The sequence below is a fragment of the Gymnogyps californianus genome, chromosome 3 (assembly GCF_018139145.2).
Source record: "Gymnogyps californianus isolate 813 chromosome 3, ASM1813914v2, whole genome shotgun sequence".
NCBI lineage: Eukaryota > Metazoa > Chordata > Aves > Accipitriformes > Cathartidae > Gymnogyps > Gymnogyps californianus.
In genome coordinates this window covers 16,483,859-16,503,900 of record NC_059473.1, presented here as the reverse complement: position 1 = coordinate 16,503,900, position 20,042 = coordinate 16,483,859, and the positions used below count along the sequence as shown (strand labels likewise).

At 36.4% G+C, this 20,042-nt stretch overlaps 1 protein-coding gene across 23 annotated transcripts in view; it reads right to left on the bottom strand.

Moving 5' to 3' along the window:
- The window catches only part of NRXN1 (neurexin 1), a 729,374-nt gene that overhangs the window by 355,067 nt on the left and 354,265 nt on the right, over positions 1 to 20,042 (bottom strand). For 22 of the 23 annotated variants that reach the window (XM_050893180.1, XM_050893184.1, XM_050893182.1 and 19 more), the window contains 2 exons: positions 6,230 to 6,403; positions 494 to 613 (listed from right to left, as the gene is read on the bottom strand). In XM_050893180.1, coding sequence (XP_050749137.1) covers positions 494 to 613; positions 6,230 to 6,403 — 294 coding nt within the window. Of the gene's footprint in view, positions 1 to 493; positions 614 to 1,568; positions 1,596 to 6,229; positions 6,404 to 20,042 lie in introns of all 23 variants that reach the window. The other variant, XM_050893185.1, reaches the window with a different exon arrangement.

The following is a 20,042-nucleotide window of genomic DNA, read 5'->3' as shown; positions in this document are numbered from 1 at the left end:
TCTAGAAGAACTAAAATACTCAGCATGCTTTTATTATTGGCATGCTTAGTGTGTCACCTAAAGAAATCTACAAAGGGAGATAATGAGCCTTGTCAACTGTTTCACAGTAATTATAGCCCTCATGATATAATGCTACAAAATTACAATATAGCTTAAGATAATAAAATGTAAAAGGTTTTTTCAATCAGGAAAAAAACCCTATTTGTAACATTTATGCACAAAAGGGATTATTTCAAACAGGTAACCATCAGTATATTAGACATGCAATCAAGTATAATAAAACCAAATTCTGTCAGTGTTTGATACTGCATTGTCCAAAATTTAAACTGTATATTTTAGCTGTGTCCTACCCACACGCCTTACAAATTTTCACAGGGTTTGCCAGTTCATTTAAATATCTAATATTAAAATAATATAAAGCTTCAGACACTTGCTTCAAATATTGCCTTAAAGCTCTTGAGCATTCAGATCAGCATTTTTTTAGCGTACTTACGGTCATTGCATAATGGTCCACTAAAGGAGGTCATACTACAGTCACAACTGAATCCATCCCACTGCTGTAAGCACACTCCCTGGTTTGCGCATGAATCCTCTTGGCACGTTGTGCTGGGGCCTGATGAGAACATACAAAAAAGGACTTGCACTTTGTCTTCCAAAGAAAGGTATTTCTCACTGGATCACATTAACTAGCTGCCAACATCTCAAATCAAATGAGCAAAGAGTTACTAAGTAAAACGCACGTAAACTTGCTGATTTTGTAGCAGCATGTAATATTAAAAGGGTGGTTTTGTTTTAGTTTTAAGATTGATATGTCAAACACATAAGAATGCACAAACTGAAGCAGAGTTATTCCAGGTACAGTGGGAATGTTAACTTCGTTGCAAGTTATTTGTTAATCTCGTGTCAGAACATTAACTGGCTAAATGTTTTCTAAAAACTTTATTAGTTTTTCCTGTAAATACATTTCAATTAGCAAAGCCAGATGTCACAGAAAGCAAAGCTCTGGGAGATGAAAGTAAAGATTGAAAATAAAATTAAAAACAAAACAAAAATAAAATGAAGCTACAGTATAAAATGCTTTTAATCCCACAAATTATTTTAAATTATTTAGGTCTGAAATTAAGAGGATTTGGGGATTCTTTGGCAGGAATGTTGGCAAGTACTGATTCACATGCTTCAGGGATCCCATGCAGGTTCCTTTTTTAAGGGGAAATGCAGAAAATCAGACTGCTAATGAACTGGCATGCCAAAATGTGACATATGCATGAAAAACAAAGCTACTCTATTTCTAGAGAATCATAACTAGACTACTGAAATATAAAGAAATTTGAAAAGGAATGATCAAAGCACTAAAGCAATCACTATACAAACATATTCAAGACTGAAAGCCTTTATGCAAGCTATGCTGGAAAATGAAGGTTCATGTGGCCCACTGTTTTAGAGGTGTGAAAGACAAAATCTGAAACAAAATAACACACTTCGTTCTGAAATGTACAGAGCATTTATTGCAGAAATCCAACCGTGCATTGGGGGTTTCAGTCTTGTTTAATACACACAGGGCTATCTACCTTGCAAATCAGCTTTCATCAATGCAACTTTGTCAGCAAAATAAAAAAGCAAAATATATTAAATGTTAGTAAGCAATATTGAAATGGCAGCAAACACAGAAAAAAAACCATTCAGAGTAAAATGCATGCTGCTGTTAAATAGAGAAAGAAATGCCATATAATGCAAACAAATTAATGCTAATAGCCATAAATCTTCAGGCAAGCCAAAATAAGAAAGCAGTAATTTGCCAGTATTTTACTACAAATATAATGGTTAATTGAGCTGATGACATGTAATGAAGGAAAATTAAGGTGTTTTTTTTTTTCTTTCTTGGATAGATATGAATGCTTTAGCAGAGTAAATGCATGGCTGAGTCCTGACTAGCCATTTGTCATGTTCAGATACACTGAATTCAAGAATAATTAACACCGTCATCCTCTGCGGTCTTTCTTTTTTCTAGCCCTTTCTTCATGACTGGTGAATGAAGGCTGAAGTACAGACCATGAACTACAGATTACTATGAGCTCACATACATATTTCACACTGACTCTTGACACTACAAGGAAGAATTTAGTTCTGAGATTATAAAATTGTCCTAAATTGCTTTGGAGAAGACACATCAATATCCATTTGAAACTCCCACTGCTAGTCATTGATGACAGGGCAAAACTGGTCCAAAGATTATATAAATATCCTAAATCATCCTGTAGAGAGAAATCCTCTTAACCCTTCTTTCACATTATAGTTCCTTCAGAAATCTCAGTGTGGGATTTCCTTTTGATTTGCCAGTATTTTAGAAAAATCCATATCAATATGTTTTAATTCAGTTCAATGGCCTCTTGCTTTAAATGAGGCACTGCTCGAGCACACCTCTGAACCAGGGCCTGAACAGTCACCAGTGCGATTAAGAACAAGGGCAGTGTACACTGCATCCCTGTTTTGGCAAAACTATTAATAGTTCTATTTTCTCCTGTTCAAATAATAATAATAATACCTATAACTAATTTACTGCAGTAGGCAGACATAGGATAGTGATTTCCTTTTCTTTGGCATTTTAAGTCCAGAAGTTTAAACATTTGGGCATTAGTGATTTCCTTTTCTTTGGAGTTTTGAGCCCAGAAGTTTAAACATTTGGGCATTACATCACCCTCTCTTGAGCTGGGGATTATAATGACAGAATCCCGTAGCTGACAAAACAAGACACATTTTTTTCTCACCAGATTCTGTTACTCGGAAACTTTACAAAGATGAAGTGAAAATATCTGTAGGTGTTTAAATGTTATATATTCATGCATTTATTTACACTTTAGTTATGCAATGTTAAATTTTCTCATCTTTGCAAAAGTAGAGCAAAAGTCACAAGGACTTAAAAGTACATAAACTGCAGGACCGTGTAGGTACATTAAAAAATGCATGTTAAAACACACATATTTGGAAAAAATACAGATATGATCTTGTTAAAAAGCAGGGTATTTTGCTTTTTATGAAATTGATTCTTAGCACTTTTGGCTTATCGATAGTAGTCATTATTCAAAAATTGCCATCAAGACTAGCTTACATGTGAGAACTTCTTTTATTAAAAAGCAAGCTTTTTTTTTTTTAAAGAACAGAGGAGGACTGTTTAATGTCAGTAAATACTATAATATCTACCATCATAGGTTCATATTTTCCTATATTACAGAACTAAGCTATTTATTAAAAACACTGTAAGACACTCTTCTCAAACACTCACCTTTTGACTCACATTCAATTTAAATATTCTAATTTATTCAGTCTTCACTGCAGACTTTTTAATTGAGGGCTTACATGCTATATATTACACAAAAAGCATTATTAAGTAGCACGTACAATGTTTTACTATATATTGCAAAAACAAATTCCGTATTTCACCACCAAGAATCTTCACGTATGTTGATACTTTGAAACTTTTCATAGAGTTAATACACAAATTATATTATATATGCACACGCATGCACACAGTGCATTTTCCTCCTAAACATATTAAAACTATGTTTTTATCATTCTGTAATTTCTATAATTCTGCTTTATTTAAAGTGTGTAAAGAAAGTACAATGGATCTGACTAGAGAAAAATAGGACTGACACTTACAACCTGGCTCTGGGGTTTCCTGTTAAAAATTCGAAGAGCTAGTTAGCATATTTATGTTTCTAGCTGTTAGTTTCTATCTGTTCTAGCCATTGAAAATTAGTCAACAAGGTGGATTCAGCCAAGCGTAAATTATATTCAATGCTCAATGATAGAGAACAGAGATATCTGTCTGCTTGTGGCTGAAACTTCAAAATGCAAGCCTTAAAATTTACCACACCAATCCCATACGTGGGTTTGCAAAAAATGTTTCAAAGAACGAACTTTTAACATGCACTTATGACAGTAAAGTTATTGAGAAATATTAATATTTTAAGAACAAAATCCTAACAGATAAAATTAGTAGTACATCATGGCTTCACAGTTTGACAGAAGAGAGAAAAAGAACTTTCACCCCAGGTTTGGGTTGTTTTTTTTTTTTTATACCAGAAAGGTGGGGAATTCAATCCCATAAGAGTCTGAAGAACATAAAATCCAAGCGCCTCGTTTCTCAGGAAAGATTTTGCAGCAGGCTGATGTCTTATCAAAGGACATATACCCACCAGTACAGCCAGCTGTCTTTTGGATTGAGAGTGGTGGTGACTAATACTTATTGTTTTGAAATTACTTCTGCTGCTGTGTCCTGAGCTTTTTGGACTCGACTTCTCAGGGGACTTACAGAGGTTACGCATCCCACTGCAGCGTGAGACAGATGCAAAACTGCTCAGCTCTGTAAGGATGGAGACAGTCCTGTCTGTACAGAGCAGCAGAGCTAAGGGCAGCTTGAGGCATAAGAGACTTCTAGGAGGCAGCTAAATTTGCAAGTGACTTAAATCATATTTTAGGTGCCAGAAGATTTTTTTGTATACCTGATCCATGGTCTGCAGACAAGAGACTGACAGATGGGTCAGACAGGAAGACTTGAAGTAAACAAGTGAGATGGGAGAGTTAACTTGCAAGGGTTAAGCAGAAAGGTTGGAAGGGAATATTTTATTCTATGCTGTTAAAGATTTCCTCCTGCGGGCAAGAGACTTTTGATAAGGCAGTTCTCTGGGAGCCAGGCAGCACATCTGGTTTCACCATTTTGCTTGTGTCAGATGATTTTGGTGTCGGAAAAAGCTGACTCTCCACCAAAAAGGACAATATTTGTACGGCCTTTATTAAATTGTTGGTAGCTTTATTAAATTCACTGATAGCTGAGTTGTGCCATTGGTTTAAAAGGTGAACTCGCTCTCTAGGCCTGTGGCAATATTTCTTTGAAGTACATAAAATTCATTTAGAAAAATTACATAATTTCAAAAGAAGCTATGAAATGCATAATGGAATTAAGACATACTTTGACTTTCTGAAGGGATGGCGCAGGCATGGAACTTGTTAGCGTCATTCAGAAAGCAGAATCTAATTTTCTAAACTCAGTGACAAACTATTTTATACGTATTTTTCCATTGCTGATAGAAAGAAATAGACACTAAAGCTACAGGATAATCAGTTGTGCATTTTACATATTTCTATGTGCTATCAATAGAATTTATACTGTTAACTAAAGATAGCAGGTAAAGAACAAAAGAGTTCCACCTGTACAAACATACTGTAGGCACAACAAGAGGAGACAGAATTTATCCACCAGAAAGCTTTATCTCATGAAGCTTGAGGAAACCCCCTAGATCTGCTTGGATTTTTTACAATGTCTGTTTGCAAACTTAAACTTGATATTAAAATCATCAAGATTCCAACTTGAAATTCTACAGTTTCATTTACACATTTTTCTGTCCAGAGAAGAATGGCACTTGAGATAGGGAGAACAAATAATACTGAACACAGACACAAAATTCAGAATTATGTGAGTGAAATATATATGCAGGGACAGAGAATTGATTTAAATTATTCCATAAATCACAGTAAAAATAACGTGGGATTAAATGACAGCTGGAGATTGACACCCCTGAATTACAAATACACCTCTTCTAATTCTGTCCTCACTTAAATTCCATGATATTCCAAATGAGTCAATAAAGACATAAAAAATGCGAGATAAAACATATTTGGCTGTTATTGATTTCAGATAGGAAGGCTCATGACAATACAAATCTTAGGGATGATCAAAAATAGAGAAGATGGAAGATTGATCTTAAACGATTTCATAAATTAGCCTTGAATTAATCAACTCAAAATGTCTGCTTTAAAAATGGAATTAATTAGCTAATGTCTCAACATTAGCTAATGTTTAAGTGTTATGAAGATATAAAGGACTTCATTGAAGCTAATTGTTATTGTTTCTATCATTAATTAAAATACATCAGAAGTAAATAAAATGCATGGAAAATATCTTGCCACTGGAGAAGGATGGAACCTACATTAAACATTTAAGAAGTTAACACATGTTCTCAGATCAATCTCTGTGCTGTAGGGCAGGCACACATTTCTCTCCATAATACTAAAAAAATGCAGCCTTTATGTATGAAAGAGTCAAACAAGATCAATCAGAAGCAGGTAAGATATAGTCTCTCCATGTATGGAGTGTATATATCAACAAAACTCTGCAGGACTAGCACAATATTTTCACTATGACATAAAAAGATATCAGCATATTTAATACCTTCACATCCTCTTTCTATTTGCCCATTGCAGAAGAGAGCATCTGAGATTAGATCAGGGAGCCGTCCATTCAAGTCAACTGATGCAAGACAGCCTTGGAATCCCTCTTTTGCATGCACCAGTTTTGGCAAGGACTTATACATTTCTTTGGCCACTCCTCCAATATACAAATCACCTGGTAAGGAGAAATAAATATTAGATACAGAAAAAAACCTGTAGAATCTTTGACCTGCTTGATCTTCTGGCCTTTTTGTGCTGAATGACAGCTATCTCAGAAAAACTTTCTTCAAAGTAAATGCAGAAGAAAACACCGAGAGTATATATGACGTGAAAAGACACCGCAAGACTATATTTTTTCAAATGCATATGTAGACTTCACATTTGTATGACTAATTACTTAGAAGTACCTGGACATGTTATTTATGTGCCAGCTCATATATACAGGAAATATGCATCTATTTCACAGATGAGGAGTCAGTCACAGAATCTCCATCTAGAAATGCATCTAGCATTGTTAGCATATTCAGGGATGTTGTTGTTAGCATACTCGGGGAACCTGACCACAGATCACCCCGATTATGAATCCAGCACACTGAAATAAGAGGCAATAAGTGGAGCACCAAGATCCACCTGAAGTCCATATAGTCAGAATCATCCATTTAAAAGCATGCCAAGAAATAAAGGGTTTAGGGACACATCTAAGGAGAACCATTGTTAAGCAGTGAAATGACTGATTCTCCCCACCAAAATTCAGACCCTGTGTCAGTCATGTGGGAACAGGGGGAGTCAGATGCCTTTAAAATGGCAGTCTGCACACTGAGCAAACATTATTTTATTGCCAAAAATAATTCTGATGACAGACACATATTATAAACAGCTCTCTGATGAACCTCAGGCAACTCACTCAGGACTGAAAGCTAGTGTTTTTCTTCCTTTGAGTAATTCATAGCTCTGAGACTTACTTTGAAAGGGCTTAACTTTAACTTTTCTCTTAAACACCGAGGGGGGGATGCTTTTTTTGTTTTAAAACAATTCAGGCTGTGCCTTTCATTCATGTGTTGGGTGTCTCTGGCGGGCAGAACAGTGATCTTTCAAACCAACAAAACCTACCTCCTTAAAGTGTGCCTTAAGTGTCAGACTATAGGTTTAACTAGGTGCTTTCCATACCTGTTGCTGAATACATGATGCAGAAAAGAATCTGAGCTTTGCTTGGCCAGAGAAGGGAAGCATGCTTAGCATGAACACAGCCCTAACTAAAAGGCTTCAGTCCTTCTCCTGGCAGGCAAGATGTGCTTGATTCCTTCAGTCACAGACAGAAAGGAATAAACCCATGGTTTCCTACATTTTGCATGAGTTTACTGTCCTGCTCTGTTATCCTCTAACTCAGAAAAAGCAGCCATCTTTGCAAGCTTGGTGTGAGTGCTCTGAGCATGCCTACAGGCAAGCCCCTTTAGGCACACAGGGAGAGGACCATCTGAGCTTCTGAGAAGCATTGAACCTGTTTGAAGGAAGGTGCTTGTGGGAGCATCCGACTCTTAAGCACCACCCAGTGACAAAATTCTTACTCTACCTATGCATTAAATCCTCACTGATGACATGTTTTGTGCTAGCATAAATTTTCAATAGACCATCTGAATATACATTCTACTCTACATTGTGCTTTCCAGTACGACCCCCAGTCTGGATGATTTTGGGGCCTAGGCCACAGGATGAACCAAAGAGTGTTTCTACATCACCTCAAATGCAAAATTGTTCATTTCCTAAGTGTTTACCAAGCTTTGTAGGCAGAGTTTATAGCAACAGAACTCAGAATGTACTAGCTATCACCACTACCCCATGTGGCTAATTTTAATCTCCCTCTTATCGGTATAAGCCGCAGTCACACCTTTTCCTGGTTCTCCTGGCATACTCGCTTGTTTGCAAGGGAGTGCAATTTAGTGCTGTTTGTAATGGTTTACAGTTTGCCTGCAAGGAAATGGCCTGAAACAAACAAATGTTTATCAGACTGTGAAAAATTTTTAGTCACTACATACCAGCCCTAAAACTCAACTGTATTTGAATTAGTGAAATAGAGATAAAAAGCTTAGGAACATGCATATTATTAATCTTATAAGCCATCCAACCAAAAGTCTTAGCAACCTTTATAGCATCATATACTAAGAAACCTCAAGCTTTCTCCATTCTACATAGATAATTTGAAAAATAAGATATTGCTTTCCTCTAGAGCTTTGAGGTACACTATAAATCTCAGAAGCATGATATTAGACATAACAGATTAAAATATGGTGATCCATATGTTCCCACAAATGGGATATAATTCATTCACAGCAGAAAAACTTCTATATTTTTCAATCAGCTGAACTGGAAACAAAGTAAAAACTCTTGCATCATGATAAAGGTTCTTCATCTTTTTCTCAGGTGGAACATCCAGAAAGTGAAACCCTTCCAAGTTTCCTGAAGTTCTGTGCTTTCAGGCATTGTCAGCTCAGAATAGAGAGATAATTCATCTCAATTGATTCCAATAGACTTAAAAGAGGGAAACACCAGAGAACAATACTAAGAAAATCACTCCTATGTTAAAAAGGTTAAACTTGGTCTATTGCACATGACACATGCAACGTCTTTTTAAACCTCCCAACATGTATACTGTCCAGACAACCATTTTTGTTCTGCAATTGGTTAAACCTTTAAAACCACAAACTTTCAGATTGATCCCCTGCTAATTCCTAAGATCCATCCCTCAAGCATACTGAGACTGCTATATACAGTCATATAGCAATTGTCAGTTATGATGAATGGCTAGTAGAAGTCCAGGTCAGTGTGTCAGCATATGAACCTGAATTCAGAATATTTGCCTCTGAAAATATACACTGGAATATTTTCAACTAGGTATCATATGCACAGAAGTACAATACATTGAGTCTAAATAAACTGTAACTGTTTACTTACAGTTCCTTAAGACTATTGATCATTAGAACTGATCATTATATACTATTGAAGAAAGAGTTTCCACAAAAAAAGACATGTTCTGCGTAATATTTTAACTTTGTTGATGTTCAAAATAACTTGAGTTCTGCTTTTGCACTAGCTAATACACTACACTAATACATATCATATGTATTGAGCAGCCATACTGACTATTAGACTTCACCTTTTATAAAGTATATACAGGTACTTTTTATGACTATGAGCTAAACCTTTCCCAGATTTAATATTAAATGTGGTTTGAGTTTTCTGCTGATGACAAAAACACACTTTCTCTCAGAGACAAAATTTTATGAAGGGATAGGCTCTGGAATTACTGCTCGGATTTTTAAATTTTTTTTTTTTAAAAGTTATTTAAATTTTTTCACTTGGTTATTTTTTTGTATCTACCATCACAGATGTTTTGCATAGCTACTTTTATTTCAGTTAATCACATGCTTAATTTTCACGTTCATCTCAATGAAGTGGTTTCCTACAAAACTCAACCCATTAGAAATTCAGGCAAGACAGAATTGCAGAAAGTGTTAATGAAAATATTTGTATATTGAACGTGCATTAGCAGATGCTCAGAAAAGATGAAGCTTGTCCCTGCTCCCACTAGAAGAGATCAGAGAAATCAACATAGTACAATACAAATTCTCAGGTTTTCTCCTCTTTTTCACTTCTTATGTAAGTACAGCTTTACTACTGGAAAAGTTACATGCTCTAAAACAGGATTAATGCCTTGTTGTGTATCTGCCTACTTACCCTTATGAATTACATGTAAGTTATTTCATTAAGCAAGGTATCACAGTTCATCAGATAAACAGTATGAGATCGTGACACTACCTAAACTAGCTACAGCCTAAATGCAATACTATCGCGACACTGCTACCACTGAAAATGTGTGACCATTTCAGGAGTTGTGCACAATGGAAAATGCAATTCTTCTATTTCTTTCTTTCAACAGATAAGCATTTTTTAACTACATATAGAAAGGGATATACTTGTATTACAGTGCTAACCACCGTTTCTGGAACTAAAGTTTAGCTATTAACTTTCATGCATGTATTTTCTTCTGAAGTTTATTTTGATTTTTAAAGTCTCCATTTTCTCCTGAAAAAGTCTCCATTTTTTTCATAACCATCCTGACTTTCCTTGATTTATAGAGGAAAATAACCAATTTATATAAAAGATATCAACTGGCATAAACAAAGTATCAGGTAGTAAAGAAATGAGTGAGGGAATAGAGTGCTCCAAGATTTCCTTCTGATCTCTGGAGAAGCTTCAAATCAAGCACTTTATCTGAGAGCAAATAGTCCTTAATCTCACAACTGTCTTCCTACATATATTATGAGTCAGTACACAGTGCTATTCCCTTTTATTTAGAGAGGGAAGATTGTTTCCTCTTTACATTTTTCTGAGGCTAAAAAAATAAGTATGCTACAATGTTTCTCACTGGCATGTTCATTGCAGGCCAGAGGAATCAACCGGAAGGCAGCACTTCCAGAGCTATATCTATAAATCATGGTAATAATAGTACTGGTCAGTTATATCATAAGCACTGACAAAGAGAAGAGTTTAGTGGGTTTAATTTATATCTTTTACAGGTAATGCAGATCTTAATTTATTCCAACAGGAGCTTTCCTGTTTACACCTATGTATCTCCTTTCTGACTTAAAGCTGATTTGTGCCTCGAGGAACAAATGAATTTAACACAGAAGCAAATTGCTAGCTAATAAATGAACCCAAGTTCTCAATGTATTCATTACTGGAATCACACTTATGAAAAAAAGCACAGAACACCACACAACAGTGAGTCACACACAACTGTTGGTGAAACAAACACTGCTAAATCCTTCTGTAATAACTCATCCTTCATTTATCCCAAGTCTCTACATTTGTTTAAAATAAGAACTTTGCAAATGCTTAACCAAAGAATTGTAAAATAAAAATTGAAGATGCAGTTCTATTTATTTCTTTTCTGAATAAGTAGCAGAAGTATCTTATTATTTGGTACTACTGACATTGCCAACAGGTCACCTCATAGACTTTCATCCTTTCCTGATCCGTGTCCACACCCAAGAATTCTTACGTGATACATGCTGGTGAGAAAAACTCTTCACTTAATTTAACGACTATCATTGTCTTCAAGCGCTAGTAGAGAGAGAATTATTATCCGTGTGTTCATAATGGTAACAGCAACATGTAAATACTGCTCAGGGATCAAGTAGTTTGACCAGGATATAGTTAGGCTTCTTTACTCCCTGAAATCTGTGTGTTTTGTTGTACATATCTGGTATTCATTTCTTGAACACTATTCTTGACAAGAAATGAACACCATTCATTTAAATATGGTTCCATGTATGAATGAAAACAAAACAAAAAGAAGGAAATAAAACAGTAGAAGGAATTGTGGCTTGGCTTTTTTATAACCCATAAAGACAATATCCTTGAAATGTTTTTATATGGCTGCACAAAGACATCTTCAAATCCATTACTCTCTCCAAAAGCAGAAATTCTCCCCCTTCGTGTCTTGTGCTGCTGGTTTCAACTGTACTTTCAGCTATTCTCTTAATTTCTCTTTCATTTTAGAAGTTTCTCCGTCTTGTTTCTAATGTCACTTTGTACTAAATCACTACCGCAGCTAGGAACAGGAGTGCTTCTACAGTGTACTAGAGCAATATTACTCCCCAAGAAAGGGATGGATAGCCCTGGCATAACATGGTGGGTTCTGAAAGCACAACAGGCATCTCCGCAATTCCTTTATGACGTATGAAAATACAAAGGAACATCTGGCTGCGGTGAAGCTGAGGTGTCAGACACACTTTTCTCCAAATACACTATTTCAAAACGATCAAGCATATAACAGCTTCTTCCCTCAGGCAGGCAAAGAGGAATGAGGGCTGCAAAGACTGAGTGTCATGGTTTAACCCCAGCCAGCAGTTAAGCACCGCGCAGCCACTCCCTCAGTCCTCTCCCCGCTCCCAGTGGGATGGGGAGGAGAATCGGGGAAAAATGGTAAAACTCGTGGGTTGAGATAAGAGCAGTTTAATAACTAAAGTAAAATATACAACTACTACTACTAATGAAATATAATAATAATTGTAATGAAAAGGAATACAGCAAAAAAAAGAAGGGGGGGTGGGGGGGGAAGAGAAAAAAAACCCAATGATGCACAATGCAATTTCTCACCACCCACTGACCAATGCCTGAGCAGCGATCCGCCCATCCCAGCCAACTCCCCCCAGTTTATATACTGGGCATGACGTTCCATGGTACGGAATACCCCTTTGGCTAGTTCGGGTCAGCTGCCCCTGCTATGCTCCCTCCCAGCTTCTTGCACACCTGCTTGCTGGCAGAGCATGAGAAACTGAAAAATCCTTATCTTAGGATAAGCACTACTTAGCAACAACTAAAACATCAGTGTGTTATCAACATCGTTCTCACACTAAATCCAAAACACAGCACTGTACCAGCTAGTAAGAAGAAAATTAACTCTATCCCAGCCGAAACCAGGACACTGAGAAATACCATGGGTAAAGTCTAATCTTGAAAGAAAAAAGTGCTCACTTTCTGCAAGTCCTTCATATAACAGATGATTTGCTGTTACAAGAATAAAAGTAATTTTGTAGAATCTTAATAGATGCACAATGAAGTACCAGGTGGAACTCAACATAAGACCACCCACACAATCCCAACTCACGGTATTTTTGAGGCAGCTGAAACGTAAAAATAAATTACTCTCACACAAGCTAAATATGCACTGACTTAAACACAATAGACAACATCCTGATCTTCAATCAAGGGATACTGTCTCAAGTGAAAATGTCAGGTAGGCATCTAGATACCTTTGACATTCAATGAAATATAAGAGTCTGCTTGTCCTTAATGACCTTCTGCCCTCTCCAATATACAAAAGCACCTACCTACCATTTACTCTGTGCAATAGGCGGAGCAGAGTGGTGATTTTTCTTTCAGATATGGGGTTTCAACACACACTTTAGCAAAGGAATTGGGCCTGAATAGCAGATAAGAGGTGATTCTAGAGTCTCTCCCCACTTTCATTATTTATGACTATGTACCTTTTGTTCCATAACAAAAACATTGTTTGATCCTTTAAACATTTTGATGAAATAATTGTTCTTTTTTGAATAAATCAAGCTGCCTGCTGTGATCATAACCCAATAACAAATTGAAGGACAGTTGACAAAGACTTAAATGATGCATCCACACAGCTTCTGCAGCACATACGCTCCAGCATATGGCTTTTTGAATCTCCCTTTACAGTAGAGAATATGCACTTGCTACGCATTCACAGGCCTGTTTGGTGCTAGAGCAAAGCATGACTGAATTTTGTCTACCACTTGCAAGGGCACTTAAAGAAAGACAAAAACATGTAAACTTAGTGTTTTATGCCCACTTATTCACTTCAAAGAGTCCATCCTGTAGCTTCAGTATTGATTTGTGGTTGAAGTCTTTTGGTTTTGATATGTTGGTTTTGGTTTTTTTTTTTTTTTTTTGGAATAAAAGTGGGCTTTTCAAATATTTTTCCTGTTGGAGTGATGAATTCCATCACTTTTAGACTCTCACATAAGAGGGGAAAGGGCAGCTAGTTTACTTGTCCAGGCTCTGCTGAGTTACCTGTCCTTTCAAATACTTTGGGCAAAAGGCAGTTGTATGATGTGACAGGTGGTGCCTTCCGTCTTCCACATTCCCTGTACTGATAACCACACAAGACAAAACGATTACAGACAAAAAAGGGAATTTATGGGTTAGCAAGTTGCTCTTTCGGGAAGGAATACAGGAACTGATCTTTTCAGCCCAATTCTACACTGCTTTCAGTGTCTTCCCTGAATACCCCATTAAAAGTATTAAAAAAAAAAAAGAAATCACCAGCGCTGAAATGCTGGCACTGTGGGTTTTCTTTAGTTATCCTTATTGGCATATAGGACATACTGTAGTTATTGTCAACATAATTTAACTCTGAAGATATTTCCTCCCTTAGCTGATACTGTTCTTTTTACAATTTCATTGTAGCACTGCACCCTAATCCATCCTGACAGAAAAAAAGGCAGTGAGGATTATGAGGTACCAGAGAGAATTTACAGTTGATGGATGCACCAGGAAGAGCATCTTACAGATTTTTCTTGCCACCAATTTCTACGGCAGTCCACACTAGATGCTCTACCTTTCTCCAAGTCCCTTGATTCCATCATGCTACTCATAACCATGCCACTCATAACTGCATTGAAGACTTTCCGCACTAGATACAAATGTGCTTCTTTTTAGAAACTTCTCATGCTATTGCTATGCTGCTGACTGTTTTACATCTCAGCTCTGCTGGATGTGCTCTCCACTTCTGCATTCACCTCTTGGTGCTCAGTTTTCATTCCTATTACACTTTTTGGCTCTGTTCAGAACTGCTCAATGGTTATGCAAATATGCCTGCCTCACAAGCAAGTAAAGCTGTGTGATAGAAAGTGTGTGCGTGTGTGGGGGAACAGCAATGACATGACTCTGTCCTTAGCAGCTAAGTTTTCAACAGACAAAAGTAGATATTCAAAAGGTAAGTGCTCAAGTCTAAACATTCCCCTAGATATCTCCAGGTTAAAAGCCACGATTTCCCCAACAATCCCATTCTCAAATAACATATATTCTTGAACAAGAAACAGTTACACAAAAACATTTAACATTTTCTTAACAAAAACAGTTCTCAGATTCCCAGCCACTTTATTTCTCTTTGCTTCTTCCCCCCCCCCCCCCCCCCCCCCCCCGCCCCGAAGACTAGATGGAAAGCACTAGCATTGAAAAAGATTAAACAGATTTAAAACCAAAGCAGTCTGCTTGTCCAATGGACTATGAGAAAAGTTGGTGATGCATGTTAAATGGTAAATAATAAAATCTAATTGCCATATAAATGTGCATGGTAATCCATCTCCCACAGAATTGATGCTATGCCAATTACTCTGTATAAGGGGGATGGTTGTGGTGGAGAGGCAAAGCATTCAAGCACATCAAACGTCCTTCATTTCTTTCCTGTTCTGACCACTTTTGTACACTGTATACACATGAAAAATAGACAAAATCTAACGAAGCAGGCATTTTCATGCCATAGTATACTCAGATTTCTCCTTCCTCCTGATATTCTTCTGAAATCATTTACTCACTCTCTGCTTTAATAGCCAACACATGCTCTTAGCAGAGCTTGTTTTCAAAACAGTGAGGAATTCCTCTTTCCAACAGGCATCCTAGACCTCAGAGATCATAATCTACAAAACTCTTCCTTTAGCTAGTACTTCAGGCAAGATTCTCCACATAAAGCTACCAAAAAGCTGAGAGGTTAAACGTCCTCATTTTGAATGTAGGTTTGCAGAGGGAAACTTTTTATATAATATTACCAACCTCTTGATCAAGACAATCCCCTCTAGACTGAGGATATCACACGAAGCAGCTCTTTTGCAAAAAGGACTGCTCAGTCAGAACACCAAGATCTGTGAGGGTGGCACTCTCATACCCATGGCAGCACATTTTAAAAACAAGTTTAGGACGTGCTTCTTGGCTGGTGGGGTGCTAGGATTCAGTGGGATGTATTTACACTAAATATCCAGATTTTTTGGTAAGTTTTAAGAGCACACACATTTCCTGTATTATTCTTAGCATAACTTTTACTTAGTATTCCAGAAGGGCTTGAAAGAAATTCCACAATCAGCAACGGTAATAACCTGCATGCCAAACATTTGTATATATGTAAGAGACTGAAAACAGCCAGTGAGAAGAAGCAGAAAGCAAAAACTTTCTCTCAACGTGGAGTGATCTGAAAGACTACTGCAATGTTGTTGACTTCACAAAGCTCAGCGCAAGCACTAGAGTATTTTCTTTAATTTTTATTTAATCCAGAAGTACTGGAGTAGATTTTTAATTTTTTCCCCATCTCATAATTTTGGAAATTTGGATACAATTTCTGAAGGCTTAGCATTGCCAAAATTATTTTCACAGCCTGATAGACAGCATAGCTGTTTAGAAGCAGTATGTGACAAGTTTCAAAGAAAGGAGGATAAAGGAATTTGCATTAGACCAGGTTGTCTGATCACCTATTGTTAATCTGCCCATATATCTTTGCTACACAGGAAGTCTCAAAGAAGAGCCCTCAGTTTTAAATCCTTTATTTTTCCCTTTGTACAGAGGCTGCTTTCCCAACACTGTCAGGAAGACAACAGCTGCATTTGGCATTGTCTACTCCAAAAACTCACATTAGGAAGATCTATTTGTTGTTGACAGTATTGGGAACTCTGCATTTGGAACAGAACATTATTTCTGTATGAAGATTTCACAGCCCACTGGCAAGGTCATTACAATTAGCTCATGCGTGTTTATTTGAGGAATTTAAGCATTAATACTTGTTCATTTGTACAAATTTGTGTTTTTGTATAAAATACTTTTCTGTGCTTCTTAAAGCTTTGTTTCTTAGTAACAGAAATATGAAGGATCACTGCCATTGGTAGAGACCTTGTAATATAGAGAACAACATATAATGCAAAAACAATAATAATGGGTTCAATATAAAACAACAGGGACAAATATATGAAATTGGAACAATTTCAATTTTCATTGCTGGAACAAGAAATCTTCTTTATGATCAAGACTGATTTAGCTCAGTTTTGCACAGCATGAATGACCTACTTTGACAGGCAAATGAAATATCAATAGATTAAGTGACTATTACGAATCATCAATGAATATGCTAGGCCAGTAGATCTAGTGATAATTTAGTTAATTGCATTAAAAGTTTACAAGGATGAATTAATTGTTAAGTGAGTCTTTATGTACATGGAAGAAGTATATTTCAGTGCCTTTGTAAAACCACTGAGGTGATACCAGAAATTAATATGATTACTTTTCTTTCAGATGCTTCAGACTAGGCTGTCTTCACATTATTAGAGAAAATGGCAAATGAAAAAGCAAATGCATATAGCAACAGCAGCCATATCTCACAAAGGAATACAGGAAGCCAGAGTCCAGTGAAGAGCTACAGAAATAAAAGTAAAACAGACAACAAGAGATCTAGACAGGTTTTTTAAACCCAAGAAAGTTGATACTGATGTATGCTTTAATATGAATAGCATTTTTTGAGGATGCAGTGATATAACAGCACAGGAATAATATATGACTTACAATGGACTCTAAAACTCACATTTGGAAGGCCATGTGGAAGAGGATAACAATGAGATGAGTTGGAAGTATGGCTGTCAATTCAAAAAAGCAGGTCTTAAAAATGTATGAAATGATGCAGAGGCAGCAAAACTTAAACAATAAATGTTGAGTTGTGTAGGATTTTTTTTTTTTTGTCATGGTAATTTCCTTTTAAAAAGAAAATATAGTTAGCCCAATATCAAAGTTAGGATTACTGCAGTTCATCCTGGAGGATACAGCATAGCTAGAAAGTTTGGAATAGGATGGGATAACTGAAGTACTGAAACTAGCAACTCCTAGAAAAGTTTGTAACTAGTTATTGTTACATCTAAAATAACAGCAGCATTCCTTAGCTTTTCATTTTGTAAGAGTGTAATATTTCAACTTTTCATTTCAATTTAAATTAAAAATGTTAAAATATTTTAATTTTCTGACAGATATTCTAAGAGAATTCTGAGTGGATTTTTTTAGGTTTTTGTATGTTTGCTGTTTAAAGAAAGTGGGTGAAAACTTTGGGGATTAAAATAGTGCCTATATGTGTAGGAGAGAAGCAAAAGGAAGATTAAACAAACTCTGGTAGGTAAGTGGATACAGTCATGCTTGAGGATGTTCCTCCTCCTCGAAAGCAGATCATGTGTCTTCAAATATTTACTAAAAAAAACTTTGACAGGACTCCAATTTCCCACACCACAGGAAGAAAATGTGGAGAGGGAAGAGACATTACAGATGTTGTAATACCTACAGTCTGAACAAAGGAGACATCTCTTCTTTGGCAACAGTGAGGAACAAGAGCATAAGTCAAATTCCACTTTCACTTGCATTTTTGTGCCCCTTCAAGGCTACTCAGGCACCTGAGATCATAAGAGCACAGCATCAAGTACAGCAAGCAAGAATTCCTCTCCACCCAACTATTTCGGTCTGTGAAGGCCTTGAATTGTAGCCATGCTAACCATCTGAGCTATACTGAAAGCAGGACAGGGAATCTGCTCATGAAATACATGAAAGGAAATTTGCTGTGTAACTGAATGTTGGCAGGCTTGAGTTGCATTGCCTTTGCTGTTAAGACTCATTTATCTTCACAGGTTATCTGCTAGAACTGCATCCGAGCACACTTTGCTAATTTTCTCTGCTAGGAAAAATAACACAGTTCTTGGAATCCAAACACAGAACTATTTTCACTCATTTATTTATCTCCAATTTATAATTTACCCATCTAATTACAGCAATAATTAAGCTGGAGAATTTAATTTGTTTCCACAGGTACCCACTCCAATCCACCGAAATTGTACCAGAGGTTATGCAAGGAACCCATGTCTGTAATAAAGAACTTTCTATGTTATATAGCCAAATCCTACACTCAAAAGGAAACGTATTGTGGAAATTCTCTCCAATACTTTTATGGCAACTGTCTACTTTCCCAGACAACTGGCATGCTGTGCAGGCTCTACAACACAATCTGTGTCATATCTTCGTACCAAATTCACTGTGTATTTGCAAAAAACGGCATATATGTGATTTATCTTTCCAGGATTAGCTTGGATTTCAGCATCTGAAATCTGGTAACTCTACAATTACTCAGAAAGGCTGCAGATTCCATATTATCTGTACACATTTATATTTCACCTAATGCTAACTCTGGTTAAACAGAATTATTGATATCACTAGCAGGAAGTATAATTTTGAATTTGCTTTGTTGCTAGGGCTAAAATAATACAGGACAACAAATTAACCATAGCTGCTTGTATCAGTAAAGTATATGGAGTGCTTATGGCGTAACAGAGATGTGTCACCATAAGAAACACTGACATAAGATAGACAAGAACAAGCTACAGGAAAGCATTTCAACTGAATACAAAGGAAGAAGAAACAATAATGAAAGGCAATTTTTTCTCCATTTTAGCCTGCTGGCTAAAATGTATCAGCTTGAACTCCCCCAAAAATCCAACAAAAATTCTCATGATATATGCTGTGCCATATTTAAGGGAAGCTGACCAAGCAAAATATAATAGAATACATAAAAAAAAAAAATTAAACATACTACTATAAGACAGAGGTTGAGGACCTGTGTACACTAGACCAGTTTGAGAAAGAAGCTTACTATATATTACTGTTCTGAAAATGTCAGGCTTGTTATTCTTTTACTAGCCACATTTCCTGGGTGGTGAATTACAGAAAATCAGCATCTAATACAATTCACCTTCCTCGCTTCAAATCTCAGTATGTTTTTTCATGCTCTTCAGTTTTTTCCCAATGGAATTCAAGGTTAGAAAATGCACCAGCTATGGATACACTTTTACTTCAAAAGGGTAAAGCAAAAGTAGAATTTTCAAAGTGAAGAAAACAAAGGAATGTTGGATTTTATAGGTTATCCTCGCTGATGAGCTTTCTCTGTGAACGGACTAAGCAGTGCATTTAGTGAAATAACAGTGCCCTCTAGTGCCTTATTAAGCACATTGTTCAAACTTTTTTTTTCTTTTCTTAAATAAAGCAACATACCAAACCACCACATTCAGTTTGAAAAAGATGTAGAATAAAATGACAGTGTTAACTTAGTTATCAGTTCTTAACAGAATTATTTTTCCTACTCACGTCTAATTGATATACTGGGAAAAAACCCAGATTAAATACATATACATACGCATATGCATAAGTAGTAC